Source organism: Lampetra planeri, chromosome 50, assembly GCF_965212315.1.
Source record: "Lampetra planeri chromosome 50, kcLamPlan1.2.h2, whole genome shotgun sequence".
In the NCBI taxonomy this organism is placed as follows: domain Eukaryota; kingdom Metazoa; phylum Chordata; class Hyperoartia; order Petromyzontiformes; family Petromyzontidae; genus Lampetra; species Lampetra planeri.
The window spans coordinates 3727343-3744259 of NC_136156.1; the positions used below are offsets into that span (position 1 = coordinate 3727343).

The 16917-nt window shown below is 50.9% G+C and overlaps 1 protein-coding gene across 2 annotated transcripts in view; it reads right to left on the reverse strand.

The window, feature by feature from the left end:
• Positions 1–16917, reverse strand: part of CNKSR2 (connector enhancer of kinase suppressor of Ras 2) — a 93290-nt gene that overhangs the window by 2579 nt on the left and 73794 nt on the right. For both annotated transcript variants that reach the window (XM_078616447.1, XM_078616446.1), the window contains 8 exons: positions 16418–16471; positions 9947–9983; positions 7990–8192; positions 6811–6884; positions 4818–4889; positions 3326–3387; positions 2768–2853; positions 517–1273 (listed from right to left, as the gene is read on the reverse strand). In XM_078616447.1, coding sequence (XP_078472573.1) covers positions 517–1273; positions 2768–2853; positions 3326–3387; positions 4818–4889; positions 6811–6884; positions 7990–8192; positions 9947–9983; positions 16418–16471 — 1345 coding nt within the window. The remainder of the gene's footprint in view (positions 1–516; positions 1274–2767; positions 2854–3325; positions 3388–4817; positions 4890–6810; positions 6885–7989; positions 8193–9946; positions 9984–16417; positions 16472–16917) is intronic.

The following is a 16917-nucleotide window of genomic DNA, read 5'->3' on the forward strand; positions in this document are numbered from 1 at the left end:
AAAGGGGCACCCCCCAAGTGGCAGCTGTTCCCATGGGCCCCAAGGTGATTTCGGCTCATAATTCATCGGGGGGGTTGGTAAAAACGAGTTAGCTCTGTGGAGAAGGAAACGGTGATTGTCTAATGGATGGATTCGCCCCAGCCATTGGAACGTGGAATTTACATCACTGCCTTAGGGCTGTAAACAGAAGATGAGCACCAATGCCTCATCCGGCACCGTGCATTGGACACTTCGAGGGCACAGGAATCAACTTTTTATCGGCACATCATTGTAAGACGTCACCACCCAACCGGCGGCACAGCGCAGCGAGGGGTCAGAGGTCAGCGGTTAGTGGAGGTGTTCATGGCACGGTCGTGCAGCATTAACTTAGTCGGTGTTTTCCAGCGAACAAACAAAATCCGCAGATCTCGGCGGCGACGAAAAATGTTCACTGCCTGCTTATCGACCAGAGGGACTAGAATGCCGACGACAACGACGATGCTGGGCGTGCAGTGGCGGCGGCGTCGCGAGCGTTACCCTGCACGCGGGCGTCCTGGTCCGTCGCCTGAGGCCGCCCCCCTCCCTGCGGCACGCGGATGAGGAAGCGCCCCGCCGGCACGGGCTTGCCGCTCACCACCGCGTAGTTCCGCGGCACGTATATGGCCGGCCTCTCCGTGCCGGCATCTCCGTCCTCGTCCCCTGCTGCTCCTCCACCTGCTCGTCCTCCGTCGTCCACCCTGGCGATGTCCTCCGCCACCACGTCGTAGTCGTCGTTGGGTGCCACCGACAGGAGGCGGGGCCCAGTGGACACCGCCGACGCCGCCACCGCGTTGGGCGTGCGGCGCCAGCTGGAGGTGGCGACGGGCCGGCAGTACGGCTGGGCACGGTTGGGCGGCGACGGCGGCGGCGGGAAGGCGCCGGTGGCGCCGTACGCGTTGGGCGACGCGGCTCGCGCGCGGTTGTTATTGCCGCCACCGCCGCCGCTCCCATACGCCTGCCCGCCCGCCGCCGGCGTCGCTGGGTTTCCGGCGCCGCCGTAAGCCGATCCTCGCGCCGGCGAGGCCGAGTGGTTGCGCGCGCCGGCGTAGGCGGAGGAGGAGATGGCGGCGGTGCCGGCGGCGGCGGTGCCGGCGGCGGCGGTGCCGGTGGTGGTGGCGGGAGCGTTGAGCCCGCCGGGTGACCCGATCATGTCCTGCCACGACTGGCGCTCGGCGAAGCCGCGGGAGCTGACCGTGTCGAGCGAGGACTGGCGCCCGTGTTTTGCCTCCGTGTAGGAGCCGGACGACGAGTTGTTCTGTGGGGACGCGAGGGGTTCACTTCGTCGGTGACGTCAGCGTCGTTGTCGTCAACGTCACTGTCGTGAACTCGTGACGTCACGGTGCCTGCTCCAGCAGCCAGGACAGGTGACGCAATTGTTCGGACTTCCTGTTTTCATGAACGGACACTGCGTGGCATAGTTTCAAGTGAAACGTCGCGCATATATATATGTCTATCCGCTGAGATTTTGTTCCTCGACTCACCGGTGATGTGTTTTAAAGCCCGAGCACCAGTTACATGCTAATTTCTCACTTTAACATCATGCTAATCTCTCACATTATCCATGGCTACCTCCGTGCCCAGTTACATGCTAATTTCTCACTTTTACATCACTAGACCCAGCCACTCCTTTATAACCCTTGGCCTACACCCATTTCAAACCTTTAATACAGTCTGCATCAGCAGCAGGCCATGCTTTCCCACCTGATGATGGACGCTTGTGTTGCGCCCGAAACGTCGTGATTTATTAATTAAAATGTTATACCGACATGACTTTACCGAGAGAACCAAAGATACACCACGTGACAATTAAATTAGTTGGGCTACGTCGGACGGTGGCGGAGGGTCTTAATGACGCAACATTTGGTCAGATCGTGACGTCTCCTAAACCTAAAAATCAAGCCGCATCCAAAAAATATATTCAATTATCAGTCTAAGCAACGCTTGAATCTCTGCAGCTATCCGTCTGCCCGTCTGTACGTGAATTGAATGCGTAAGCAAACCAACACAGCTCGCTCTCTCTCTCTCCCTTACATATTCATCAAGCTGCTGTTCCCTGCAAACATAGCACCGCATTGCTTCGCCTCCGTGGTTTTCTCTCACTCATCTGGCAACTCCCGACATTTTTTTTTCTCTGCAAGGCTCGGCAATTTATTTTTGCTAGTTTATTTTCCTCTGATGAAAATTGCAACCTAAGCGAGTGAGCAGTGAGCACCGGGGGGGGGGGGGTGGGGTACAATGGGATAAATCAAAATGTTCCAATTCTGGCCAATTTAATTCACATTTTTTCCCCCAACGGCCTCGCCAAACCCGGGCACCGACAAAACACAACACCGTCATTTTGCAAGTAAGACACAAAAAAAAAATAGTGTCCCGCCCCCCCACCCCCTCCTTACCCCCACGGCCCCCCACTCCTGTCTTCCTCCCCCAAACCCGCACCTCAGATTAGCAATGTTGGCCTCATATGGTGCAAAATAAGTTCTACATAAATGCTCTACACAAACACCCCCCCCCCCCCCCCCCGTTACAGATGGACAGGGCCGACGCGCCAACTCTTTCAATCTTCCTTGGGAAGTGTTATAGAGCTGTCCCGCTCTTAATTGTGTTGCGCTCAGCTGTGAGCGTGGAAGGAATTGGCAGCCGCTGGGCTAGAATTGAGCTGTTGACACGGGGTGACAGGGATAACGGAGAGGGTTAGTGGGGGGGGGGGGGGAGGCGGAGGGATCGTTGCGGTGAGACGTTCGGAACTCACGGAGGGCGGCCGAGGAAAGGTGTCGTACGGGGGCGGGGGGCTCTCCCTCACCTCTCCCTCCTCCCCGTCGCTCTCGCTCCAGTAATCTGCGTGCGCAAGCGGGGGGGGGGGGGAGGGGGGTACAGCAGGGAGGCAGGTTCAGATTCCGTGGCACGCGCAGGCTGCAAACCGCGTGCGTATACCGCGTGTGTGCAGGTGAGGGCTTTCCACGAACTCCAGACACAGCGGCAGGAGGCACGCACTCACACACGTGTTCACAGTGGCCTGTCCGTGTGTCTAGCCGTGTGTGTGTAGCCATTAACATGCTGCGCTAGGGACCCGGAGACCCGAGTTCGATTCCCGCTTACGGCCAACACCAGTGACGAATATCTGAACCGGTCCTGGGCCTCCCCTAGGTCGACTCCAGCTTCAAATGAATGTGTAAACATCGCCACTTTGGAGGCAAAGGGTGGCCAGGCGTAGTGCTGGCCACCCACCCCCTCCGTGTGCCGTGTGGGTCTTCATAGGCACTCGCTAACAGTCTGGTGAGGCTATGGCGGGGCGTCTTTATCTTCGTACCTTCATCTCCCCTCCGTGCCCCCTCGTGCGCTGACGTTGCCTGACTCAGCCTGTTCATCCACCTGGGGGACCCAATGACAACACAGACAGGGCCAAGGCGAGTCTTCAGTTTGCGAGCAGCGATTAAGACTCCGATGCCTTTGTCTGAACCGGTTGCCGATGGCCATTCTCTAACACAAAGAGCTCCGAATGGATTCACCTTTGACACAATGCCGATAACGCAATCGAGATACACGATTGGGGAAAAGTGCCAAACGTTGTCAAAACTATTCACAAAACAACTGCCAAACAACGGTGATAAAAAAGTGACACTTTCTCTGTTAAAACTTTAACTTTTTGTGACACCCTGTATTTAAATCACAGGTATGAATAAGATCATCACTTAGCCACACATGAAACCCAACGCTGGAGTCCTGCGGCTCAAATCAAATTCCTTGCAGTTAAAAATTCCCTTGCCGACTTCACTTCCATATTTCTTTAGCACCAAAGATTGGAAGTTCTAGCTGAATCGAGCAGGGTTTTCAAAATAAGTTTGCCGTCACATGGAGCCTGAGGTGAAGAAATTCAGTGAGGCTTTCCTGGGACGTAAAACACATTTTTTTATATTACTGGTGTAATACACCTAAGGACTTGCTGTAAAAGGCAATGAGTTATTGTTGTTATTGTGGCAAAGCGCAGAGCAGTCTGGCCCCAGGAAATGTCAACTGTCCATCTGCAGTGTTTGAAATTAGGTAAACATTGTTTTTATTTCAAGAGTCAGTCTCGGTCTAGTTGACGGTAACACGTGGAATTTTTGCCAAATCTTCAAAGCGTTTGTGGATTAAATTTCCTAATTATAATCTGCCCAGTCGACTGCATCGGCAAAAATGATGTAGTCAAACACTTAATGTATTAAGTCAAGTCACTCAATCAGTGAACTTGGTCAATGTGCTGTGAAGAAGAGAGACATCACCTGAAATGTCGCGTACTATGTAGTTTTCTTTTAAGGCCACACACTGTTACTGACGAATGAAGCGAGGTTTTTTTTTTACACTTACAAATAGCCAATTACCATTTTTGTTATCCCTCATGGCACCGCAGTCTCTTAATAACCCTGCTAAATTATCTCAATCTGCGTCTCCTTTGTTCGGACTCATTAATTTCGTCTCGTCGTCACCCACCGCTGAGCCTCTGGTCTCTGGTGGGCAGCACAAATCGCAGTCAACATCGCCACGTTCCGATTTCCCCCCCCCCCCCCCCCCACTTCGTGGTCGACGTTAAAACCGGCGAAATATTTTCGTCGGTTAATTCCACGAAACCGAATCGAACGCTCGTTTTTGCCCGCGAAATTGGCGAGTCGATAGGCCAATCGCAGATCTCGCGAGGATGCCGCCACCACCACCACCACCACCACCGCCGTCACCACCGTCACCACCGCCGCCGCCGCGTTCCCTCTCCACCCACGACACGCTCCGCGCTAATTGCGCCGCCGCTCACCCCGCCGCTCACTCACCTGTTCATCTCGTCGTTGTTTTCGGCCGCGAAGTAAAACGGCTTCAGCTTGGGGTGCGACGCTTTGAAGGCACTTGGTGGGTGGAATTTTCATTGTTTTACGGGGTGGGGGGGGGGAGGAAAAAGAAGGGCAAAGCGGGGAAGCCGCCATCATTTGAACCGTGCGGACGGACGGGGTTGGCGGCAGGTGAGACCAGGGCCATCCATAGGTGGGTGTGGGAACCGGGGCAAATCACACGGTGTGGGTGCCTTCTCCGACGCTTTCAAACTAAAGCGATAAGTGTTACATTTGACACGGTCTCGCCGAAGCACGGGGCGCCCCCCAAAGCGCGGGGCCCAGGGCAGTCGCCCAGATTCGCCCTACCCCTGGGGAGAGGCTCTGGGTGGAACACTGAAGCAGCAGCCGCTCTCCTCTTCCGGTGTTTGTGGCGCCGTGGTCACGCATCGTTAGAGCAGATCAAAATACTTCCAATGTATTATTCTAATTTTAGCAGCAGGTTTCCTACGGCGTGTGACCCTGACTGCCAAATCCCCAGCAAATATCTGGTGAGAGGCTTCGGAGTGGACAGCATCACTGTGGGGACCTCGGTGACAACTGGCTGCAATTAGGAGCTAGAATTACATCATCATGACATCTTCGAGTTGATATATCCATGGTGGTGGTGTCAAAATTCCGGTGATGTCATCCACATTCGCGCAACTTACTGTGTGGGTGTAAGCTCCATGACTTCGACATTCTTGTTGTAACTTTCTGACCCACCCCATCTGGACATTATGCCTGTCAACCCCTTATCAGTGCCCCCCAAGGCCATAGCCATGGAGTCAACATTGGGGGGGGACCAAATCTTCCAGGGGGTCTGGGAGTTCCAACCCAGAAAAATATCTAAATTTGAAAACTAATTTCCTGCCTAAAAATATTTAAAATTCACTACCACATGGGATGGACTTTTTATTTTGTATTATATTTTTTTATATTTCTAATAGTGTATTGTATTATATTGCTCTGTTTTTACTTTTTTTTTTTACCATTTCTTGTTTCAATGTATGTAATGTTAGAGATTATTGATTAATAAAGTACAACCATAACCACAATCATATAAACAGCAATCTATGCATTGATTTATATGAAAACAAGTCCAGATATTGTGGCCAAGGTTTAGCAAATTGTTGTTTTTATTTACATAGCATAGCAATTCATATTACTTTTTTTATATATTTTATAGCAATATATTGGGGGGGACATTTTGAGCATATTTGAATATTGGGGGGGTTGTCCCCCCCCAATATATAGTATAATTACAGCCTTGGTGCCCCCTACCTTATTACAGACCAATTCAGACCTTAATGGTCACCCTGTACCCTTATACATCTCAACGTTCATCATACGAAGTCTCATCATACGGGAGAAACACAACATGTATTGTTTTGCCCGTATTGAAACAGCTGTATGCCGTCTGGACCTGAACTCAATTTTGCTGTACAACAATACGGGTAAACCGTATGGGTTAACAGGTGTGGGACATCTGTGAAAAAGAGCTTCATATGGCTCATCGGATTTCTCCAGTATAAATAAAGATGCCGATTTTGATACACTCTTGTCTCTAGCTGAGGTTTCCCTGCACACCCATGTGTGTGTGCGTGTGTGTCCAGGTATGGGGGAGTGGTAGTACAGCGGTTAGCGCTACGAAACCTGGCAACGTGAGTTCGATTCCTGCTCATGGCCAAGACCTGTGACAATTATCTGAACCGGTCCTGGGCCTCCCCTGGGTCAACACGGCCTCAAATGTGTACCTAGTGCGGTTCGTAAACTTTGCCACGAGGAAGACAAAGGCGGTCGGGCGTGGTGTTAGAACCCAACCCCCTCTCGTGTCGTGCAGGCCTTTCTAGGTGTTCGCTAACGGCAGTCTGTTACAGGCTATACGGCACTTTGTCTTTGTCCAGGTATGCTCAGCCCCACGTCTGTGGCCAAATCGAGGAAGACGGTAATCACTCACTGTTTGCGCTTGCACTCAGTGGCAGGGGCGATGGTGAACTCGGGCAGGCTGATGTAGCCCTCCGCCTTGATCTCCTGCCAAGGGGAAACGTGGGCACGGAGAGAGAGAGAGATGTGACACAGCCACACTTTTCGGTATTGACGATAGCCACACAACGCCGAACGCGTGATTGTTTAACCGGCTAGGCCCCGCAACGATTCAGCAATTCGATACTTTGTCGCGCGATTTGGGTGGGTGGGGCGGGGAGGTTTGAATTCCAATCAGGAATCATGACAATTCATCAAAGCGAGATGAAAGCTAGTTGTTACACACGCATAGTTAACATGACCCTACCAATAATGATGAGAATTCCAAATTCATTACATCCTTTTGGCTTGCTCCATCTTCCGAACTACCCTCCTTCATAATCCACAGCACTATTCCCAGTTTGAAAGAACTCTCCAGTTTGTATGACGATAAAATAAAATAAAACGACGTTAGGTTTTGAAGCGCAACAAGAAGTAGGCAACAAAAAAGAAAAATAGAGGCAGGTGAGAGCCCATTGGGTCCGCTACCTTGTTTTATGCGAGCCGCCTGACTCGGTTTGAAGTCTAAATGCCCTCCCCTGAGCAGCACTTTCCCACGTGCGATGGCAACCTAATGATGCGAATTCTCCCCTACCCTAAAGTCCTTATCATTTGCTCATCCTTCCCAAGGCCCTCATCCTTCTCAAGGCCCAACTCCGACTGTGCAGTCGTCCTTCTCCGGCCCAGTAAACGTGCATGTGGCTGGGCTAACGTTGGTCCAGCAGTTCCGACCACGTGCCAATGTTGGCCCAACGGTGTTATATTTACTCGCATCCGTCCCCAGGGCTTCATCATTCCCTAGGTCCCTCGTCCTTTATAATCGAGATTGAAAACTCGTTCCTTTAGAACTGCTTTTTGTCTTGGCTACGTACAGTGCGAAAGAAGTTCAACATACCAACGTACATACATCCACATACATCCTAAAATCGATTTATCCGACGTTTTTCATACATCGTGCGCCTTTGGTTGCACATCCGCGGCCGTCTGGAACGCTCTTCCTTCCGATGTTAGGAAAGCCATTGGGAGCTATGCCACTTTTTTTTAAATCTTCCCCCCCATTTCCATCGCCGAGAAGCAACTCGAACCGGGGGGGGGGGGGGGGGCGAGTACTTACATTGTGCTGCGTGTACCAGTAGAGGGCACCGTCCTTCAGGACAAACCAGTGCTTCTTCCACTTGGGCGTGAGCAGCCCCTTGGACTCGCGCTTCTTCCAGAGCCACCCGTCGCAGTCGGGCCTGCCCAGCTCCACGCACGGCACGGTGCGCCGGCTGGGGCCGCCGTCACCGCCCGCCACGCTGGCAGCGACCGCGGCTGCCGCTGCCACCACCGCGACAGGAGGGAGGGGAGGGGAGGGGGGGAGGGAGGGGAGGGAGAGAAGGTTGGGAAGACGGTCAACATTCGTAATTCGTCGTCTGCTGCTGCGTTGGTGGTGCATGCGGAGCGAGTATATCACAACGGATGGCATGTTTGAAAAAAAAATAATATTACTTAAATATTAGGATTGTTGTTATTTGTTTCACATTTCAGATTCCGTACATTAACACCCACTTTGGAATTCTAAGAATGACCCGAAGCATTAGTTCCACGATTGCAGCGTTTGATTTGCGTGTAAATATTTAAGTGAACAAGTTTGGTGACTGTTGCCCAGATCGTTGGTCCCGGGTTTTTTTACGTCCGCGGTTTATATAATCTGATCCGGGAATTTTTAACCCTTCCTTCATATGTAGAAAATGATAGGTATGTTGGATGTATCGATTAAACTCGTATTATTAAAATACATTTTTACTTTCCTTGAAGCGTGCCTGCGAGAATGCATTCGCTGTTATATTCACGTCGCATATGTTACATGAAACCTGGATTCTCCGAATGTAGTAATTTGACTTGCGCACAAAAGCCCCGTGGTTTAAATTCAGTTTGCCACTTAAAATTTGGCTCAATTGCAGATCATGAAATATGAAACCGACTGACAAGAAAGGAAACGATTTTGCAACATAAATGACCTGTGAAGAGATTATTTAGAGAACGGTTCCGTGCGGCTCATCATTTTCGGTCCGTTCTCTAAAACGAATGTGATCGGGGGAAAAGACAAAATAAATATTTTTGAAGACAATAAAATGTTGTTTGACAACAGTGGGTTGTGGCTGTGGGCCAACTGGACCCCGGGACATAGGAATGTGGAATGTCCTCTACGGGCTCGTCAGGGTGGTCAACAGAGACGACCCACCTATTTTTAGCCATCTCTGAATACGCAGGCACGTGCAATTAATTATACACGACCACACTTGCTTACAATGGTCGGCACGCACAAAAGACAAAGGGTCACCCGCATAGCCTGAGCAGACTGTCGGGGAGATGACTGTTACCGAGCACCTATTAAGGTTGGCACAACACACGAGGTGCTGATGGGTGGCCAAGACCACACCCGACCGCCTTTGCCACGTGGCAATGGTTACACACCGCACCAGGTACTCATTTGAGGCCGAGTCAACCTAGGGGTGGGCCCAGGACAGGTTCAAACAATCGTCAATGGAGTTGGCCGTGAACGGGAATCAAACTCTGGTGGGTAGGTTCGTTGCGCAGAGCGCTAAGCTATGCTACCACACCCATACACACACACAAAGATCCCCTGTATAGCCTTTAACAGACTGTTGGGGCAAGTTCTGTTTACGACAAAAACTAAGATCCCCCATATAGCCTGAACAGATTGTTGGGGCAAGTGCTGTTAGCGAGCACCTATCAAGGCCGGGGGTGGGCAGCCGCCTATGTCTCCCTAGTGGCGATGTTTACACACCGCACCAGGTACTAATTTGAGGCCGAGTCGAACTAGGGGAGGGCTCAGGAACGGTGCAGATAATCGTCACTGGTTTTGGCCGTGAGCGGGAATTGAACGCGGGACACCAGGTTCATAGCGCAGCGTGCTAACCGCTACACCACCGCTCCCCAGCTGTTAACAAGCACCTACACACACACTTGGAAATACATTCCTTAAAAAAAAATCAAATAAAAGGTAGCAGCGGTAGCGGCGGGTGCCGGCATCGCCAAAGAGGAAATCGAAACAAAGGAATAATCACCTTTAACGGCCAGCCGCGCTTTCTGTCTTGCGGAGAGCTGAGAGAGGGTGGGGAGGAAATGGCAAAAAACAGGAGAGGAGTTGGGGGGGGGGTGTGGAACGTCGTCACGAGCCAGACAATCGCGAGAGAACGATCCCGCCACTCTGCCGGCAATTCTGTCAGCCCAGAGATGACATTTACTTTGACAGAATAATAATAGTCATTCGCACATGTGGAAGAAAAAATATATATTTGTTTTTTTTTCCCTTATCAGGCTTCTTGCGTAAAATGTTTGACAAATGTTAAAATTATTTTTTAGTGCCATTTCGGAAAGGGTTTTTTTTTTTTACACACTGAAAAATATATTGACATTTTGTGTACTGGATAAATGGCCTTCGGTCTTGCCGATGAGACTTTTGGAGGTCAAAAAGCCGGCTCAAGAGTTTGCCTGCTTCAAGATTTGGCCGTGGTGTCCAGCAAACCGACGGATGAAGACGAATGGCATTTTCACAAATGAGTAGCTACTCTAATAGTTTCACTTTGCGTGCGCTTATTTAAAACAACTGCTCATCAGGAAACATTTGAAACATGTAATTCCCACTAGGCCCACATGATGTTCAATTCTTATTCATCCACCATCTGGCTTGTCCGTGCGCTTTGAAGTAGGACGATTGCCTGAAACGTCACCTATAATATAGCCATGGTGGCGAATTGTTAACTACCTCGCCTGGTATACAGGAGGTCGTGGGTTCGATCCCGACCCTGACACCTGCATATTTGGAGTTTGCGTGTTCTCCCCGTGGTCGCGTGGATGTTTCTCCGGAGACTCCGATTTTTCCCTCCACATTTAGAATCAACGTGCGTTTAGAGTATTTGGCTGCTATACATTTGCACGTGATAAGCCACTTCGTTGAGCTATCATCTGTGGCCAGGTCGTTTCTGAAAAAGAGCTACATAGCTCAGTGAGCCTTACCTGGTGAAATAAAAAAATTGTTTAGTTTAAATAAACAAAGACTTTTTGTTACAGGACCATTATTGACGAATGTGTTATTGTTTTGCTATGTGTTATTGTTTACCACTGCCAAAGCAGCAGCAGCAGCAGCCGCAGCATCAAATTATTTGTTTCATGTATGTGTTGGATTGGCCAGGGTGGAACAATTGCATGGCCCCTGCGTTCGCCTGATATAACCCCACTGGATACTCTCTCGTTGTGGCGTTACATCAAAGACTGTTTTGTGTGTGCACGCAGGCGCGCACTGTGCGCGCGACAAAGTGTACGGGGGGTGAGTTTTAAGGATTTAATAAGTGTGCATTCAAGACCGGTGGGAAACATGTACCCAGTGCAGCATGCGACGTTGGGCCAACGTTGCGGTTATGCGTCGGGAACCCTTGCACCAGCGTTCCATATTTAATGGGCAGGGGGCCTCAACGTTTTCTCTGTAATTCCTGCACACTATTTTGGTAGGGCATCTATAAATGGATCACCGTCTGTAATCTCAATGAACGTTCCTGCCCGTTTGTTATATATATATTTTGACAACGGACTTCCTGTCAGCTCGTGATGCCTTCCTATTTTTTTCGACCGCCACACAACCCTACAGGTAATGTCTCGGATGCAAGATGATGCGTGCGAACCGCTACGCGGATATTCCGAACTTACAACAATGATTTCTGAAGGTAATTATCAAACCCACATCGACAATGAGCGCCTGATGTTGAAGACGCTTTCTCACCAACGACTCTCAGTAGGGAAAAGTGCAAAGTTGATCTCGGATTCTGTTCGAGTGCCACATTTACCACTGCCAATCTGGAAAAAAAACTCCTACTGTTACATTTCTGTCAGGGCTGCATGGTGTACACAGTATTTTGTATGATGCAGTCTCCAACTGTTATTCACTCAGTCTCTCTGGCCTGTTTACGTGCTATAATGGCCTGTTTACGTGCTATAAAGAAGGGCCGTTACCAAGAAAATCTCACCCATTACATATTTTCTTTCCTTTCGAGGCCCACAACACAATGTTATTAAGCAAGAACATTTATAAACGCGCAACTCTAAATACCTAAGTTGCGTTGGACTTCTGTGTTTGTGCGTTGATGTACCACGGCCAAACAACAACAACAACAACTCTCTGACCACTATGGGAACCTCATTTGCCAGTAAAAATATGATGATTGGTTCTTTACCCTTCTATCTGGCAACAAAACTGACACCTTTTTTACAAGGAGTCATGTTTGCATAGACCGCAATACCTGCAGTCATAATACAAACAAAAGAACATAACTCTGATAATGTATGCACTGTCCTTAAAGTTGATTGATCCACACCCGAGACAGCTTTCCTTAGAGCCTAGTCTCATATGGGTTGGACCAGATGACGCCAAAAGGCGCACAACTCAAAGACAGATAGAAGGGTAAAGAACCAATTATCATATTTTTACTGGCAAATGAGGTTCCCATAGTGTAGATGCTTGCCCCGAGCTCTCATACTCTGATGGTGCATTGTCTTTGAGTTGTGCGCCTTTTGGCGTCATCTGGTCCAACCCATATGAGACTAGGCTCTAAGGAAAGCTGTCTCGGGTGTGGATCAATCAACTTTAAGGACAGTGCACATTATCAGAGTTATGTTCTTTTGTTTGTATTATGACTGCAGGTATTGCGGTCTATGCAAACATGACTCCTTGTAAAAAGGTGTCAGTTTTTTTGCCAGATAGAAGGGTAAAGAACCAATTATCAACTCTCTGACCAGTTGCACGCCTCGATACTGCCCCAAGTAACAGGTACGGCGAGGCCGATCGGACCGCTGCCTCAAAGAAAAGATCTTGGCCATTGGAGGTGGTCGAATTTGAAATTTGACGGCGTCGAGACGAAGTGAACCTGAAAGCGTTCCATAACATATATCGACGGGCGATTTGATTAAAACAATTATTAACGCCCGAGGAAAGAATGTGACACAGAAAGCCCGAGGCATGCGGTGTGCATAATTGGTTTTCGGTGGCACGTGCACACCGCAGTGACCCCCCGCACACCGGCAGTCACCCCACGAAATCACAACGAGAGAACAAAGCCCTTTGATCGTTCCCCCGCCTGGAAATAATCCCACGTGACCCTCCTCCTCCTACTTGGCCCACAGGGTCCACCTGCCACCCCCACCGATTATTCCCTTCAAATTCACGCTCTACCACGGCTCCGGGACGTTTTAAATTCTTCCTTCTACTTCCACCTGCTACAATAAGCACCGTCGCTCCTCCAATTGTTTTTAAACCAACCTTGTGAAAATGATCGAACGGAGACGACTGCGAATGTGTTGATGTAACAACTCAGCGTCCCACGGGGGGGGGGGGGGTGTTAGTGGTTATGCTGTCTTGCTGCTGTACGACTCAACGAATTTATAGCAGCTAAACACTTTAAATGCGTGATGTTGATTCTAAACGTGGAGGAGAAAAATCCACGCGACCACAGGGAGAACATGCAAACTCCAAATAGACAGCAGGCGTCAGGGTCGGGATCGAACCCACGACCTCCTGCATACCAGGCCAGGATGTTAGCATCTCGCCACCATGCAAACTCCAAATATACAGCAGGCGTCAGGGTCGGGATCGAACCCATGACCTCCTGCATACCAGGAGAGGATGTTAACATCTCGTCACCATGCAAACTCCAAATATACAGCAGGCATCAGGGTCGGGATCGAACCCACGACCTCCTGCATACCAGGAGAGGATGTTAACATCTCGCCACGACGACCCGTCCCTCTCCATCCCCCTCCTCTCAGCATGTGGAGCAAAAATGTCGAATAGCGTTTCGTGTAACACACTGGGGGAGGTAAGGCCGGAGCCTATCAGCTACTAAACACATTTGGCACGGAGGGTTTCTCCTGCTTGGTGCACTACTTGGATGGGTGGAGCCTGGGATTACCAGGTGTATTATAGAGGCTTGGGACTGCGAGGTGACCACGTTCATAGCAGTACAGCGACGGATGTTTATATCCTGCGCGCCTGGCGGGGTTTTCTCTGGCTTCTCCTACACAAGCCAAACACGAAATGGAACTGGCCGAACGTGGCGATACAACAGGAGCCTCCTGCGAGCGACGTGGGGCTCAGATTAACTTTTATGAATCGATATATATGGCCTGGTATTGTTGTACATACAGCACGAATTATACACGTGCGCACTGACCTGCGACCGGAGCTCGATTCCCAGACACGGCTAACAGCAGTGGCAAGTGGTAGTTAATGAGAGTAATACGTAAAATGTAAAACAAAAAACATGAACAATGACAGCCAAATGAACAAATGAGTTACCTATTCCTACTCCAAGATTTTTCCTATTTGCGTGGCCAGCGTGGGCTAGTAGGCCAAATATCCTGCAGAGACTTCTCTGATCGGGGTAGCCTCTCCGGCCAACAGGAGCCAAGAGAATAATTGCAGGGCTGCGCCTCTTGCTTTCTTCACAGCAAGGACCAGTTGTGGTTGGCTGATCTCATCTCTCCCTCGTCCTATCGTCTCTCTCGCGCTCGTCGGCACCACTCGTCGCCCGAGCGACCTCTCGGCTCGGCGATCCCTCCGCGAGCCGACACCACGATCCCGGCTCTTCCGAACGCCTCCGATGCCCCCTGCAGCAGCAGCAGCGGCGGCAGCAGCGGCAGCGTCGGTTGCACGCACGGCGAGAGTCGGAAACTCGCTCACGGCTTCTCTTTAATTTCATCCTTTCAAGTCACGCGCCTGTTTATCCAAACCTCCCCCCCCCCCATATATTTGAGGGTGTAGCACAGAGCCTCGCCTCTCCAATGCTCTTTGATGCTGCCCATGGGGGGGGGTTTGCTAATATGAATGCCCATGCATTACCAAGTGTCTCCTGGTACTGGGCTGCCAACCCTGGTGGGGAGGGGGGGGGGGTGCCCTGTTCACTCACAGTCGGTGAGCCGGGATGGACTCCCGTCTTGCCGACCACTTTCACAGCAGGCGGCCGTGGGGTTGCAACCTCGGGAACCCGCCTTTGGTTTTCCCCGACACAGCAGGACCAGAGGTCGCAAACGGGTTTTGATTCCTTACCCGTACCCGGCCGCACCAGGGTCGCAAACGGGTACCCGTACCCGTACCAGGCCAGGTAGGATACGGGTTACCCTTACCCGTACCCATACCAGGCCGGGTAGGATACGGGTTACCAGTACCCGTACCCGATACCCGGCCGGGTACGGGTAGCCTCCGAGGCACCCGGAACAGCTCGTCAATCTCGCAATGTTTTAAAACGACCGCATTCTCAAATTAGTTTCCCCAGTCGCAGTTGAGTTTGGTTTAATATGTAGGCTTTATTTACCAAAACAAATAAATTGAGTCCCGACAGGTTTCCTCCCTACAATACTCGAGCCAGGGCACTGCCACCCTCTATAACCTCTAAATGTAAACCTTGCTGCCATTTCATTAACTAAAAAGCCATAATGTTTATTGTTCCCACGCCGCCTCCATAACAGAGGCCGCTGGGGTCCACGCAACTTCTGGCAGCAGAATGTCTGTCGATTATTATCCTTCTTTCACGCAGGAAAGTCCGAGTCTCAAGACTCTTTTTTTCAAGAGCGTCCTGCCAGGGTTTTTGCAGCATGGGTTGCAGCCAATACAAGTTTTACAGTGCACGTTGGTTTTGTTTTGAGCTATGGGAGGAGGAATCCGTAAAAGGCAGAGGAATCGTACCACAAAAATGCGGTAATAGCCCTGCAATGTCCGCACAGCCAGATTCGGGAAGCTATCGCTGTACCGTTATCTCATCGCCACCTTGCATCGCCAAGCCTATAACATCTGGCATTCCCAGGCAGACAACCCAGCCGAGCATTACACCGAGATTGGTCGCATCCAGGGCGATTTGTATTTGCATGTTTTCGTTATCTGAATCAAGGTCACTACTGAGCAGAGGTCCAAAATGCCAAGCAGCCAGCAAAAGTGTTCCCCGGAGGCGATGAAGGATTTAAGCGGCCATCGCTCAGTGCAGCGGCGCGATCCGTAGAGATGACGTCTGTCGACCCTCGACCCCTGAACCCGTAACCCCTGACTCTCGACCCGTGGATTATGAAACATGGTGAGATTTGCTGACTAACAAATAAAGACAAAGAACCCCCCCCCTCGTGTAGCCTTAACAGGCCGTTGGGGCAAGTGCTGTTAGCGAGCAGCTACGAGGGCCGGCAATGGCGCATGAGGGGGTGGGTGGCCAGCACCACCCCCGACCACCTTTATCTTACCGACCATGGTGTTCGTACACCACACCAGGTACTCATTTTAGGCCGAGTCGACCTAGGGGAGGCCCAGGACCAGTTCAGATAATCGCCACCGGTGTTGGCCGTGAGCGGGAATCGAACTCGGGTCACCGGGTTCGTAGCTCGGTGCGCTAACCGTTGCAATACCGCTCCCCACAATTTGCTGACACACACACACGCACATACACACACGGACACGCACACGCAAACACACGCACGTAGACACGCGCGCGTGCGCTCCCACTTACATCGAGGGCGGACGGCGATTCCGATGGAGGATGAGGAGGAGGAGGCGTGGATGACTAACGGCAAAATAAAACAAAAACAACAACGACAAAACACTTCAAATTATAAGTGGAATGAGGACGAATGGACGACGCGCGGGCACTCTCACGTGGCTGGGCGGCACGCGATGGGAGCGTGCGCGCGCTCTCTCAATCAACTCGGGCGAGTTGGGACCCGCACACGCATGCACATGAGATGCTGTTGAGCGTAAATATATTTAACATTTATACATATCGTATGGTGGGTGCGGTGGTTGTCATCATGCTGTGGCGCCATGAGGCTGAGCAACAGGCCCCACGTGGCCCAAAAACGCCAAGCGGCCAGCAGCAAACGGCACACTCGAGGGCATCAATAGATAACGAGGGTTAAAACACGTTTGCTCGCATTGGGCGAGGTTAAACGCAGCGATCTTGGCGAGGAATCGACCGAACATCCCAGTGGGTAGCGGCACACCTCGTGACAC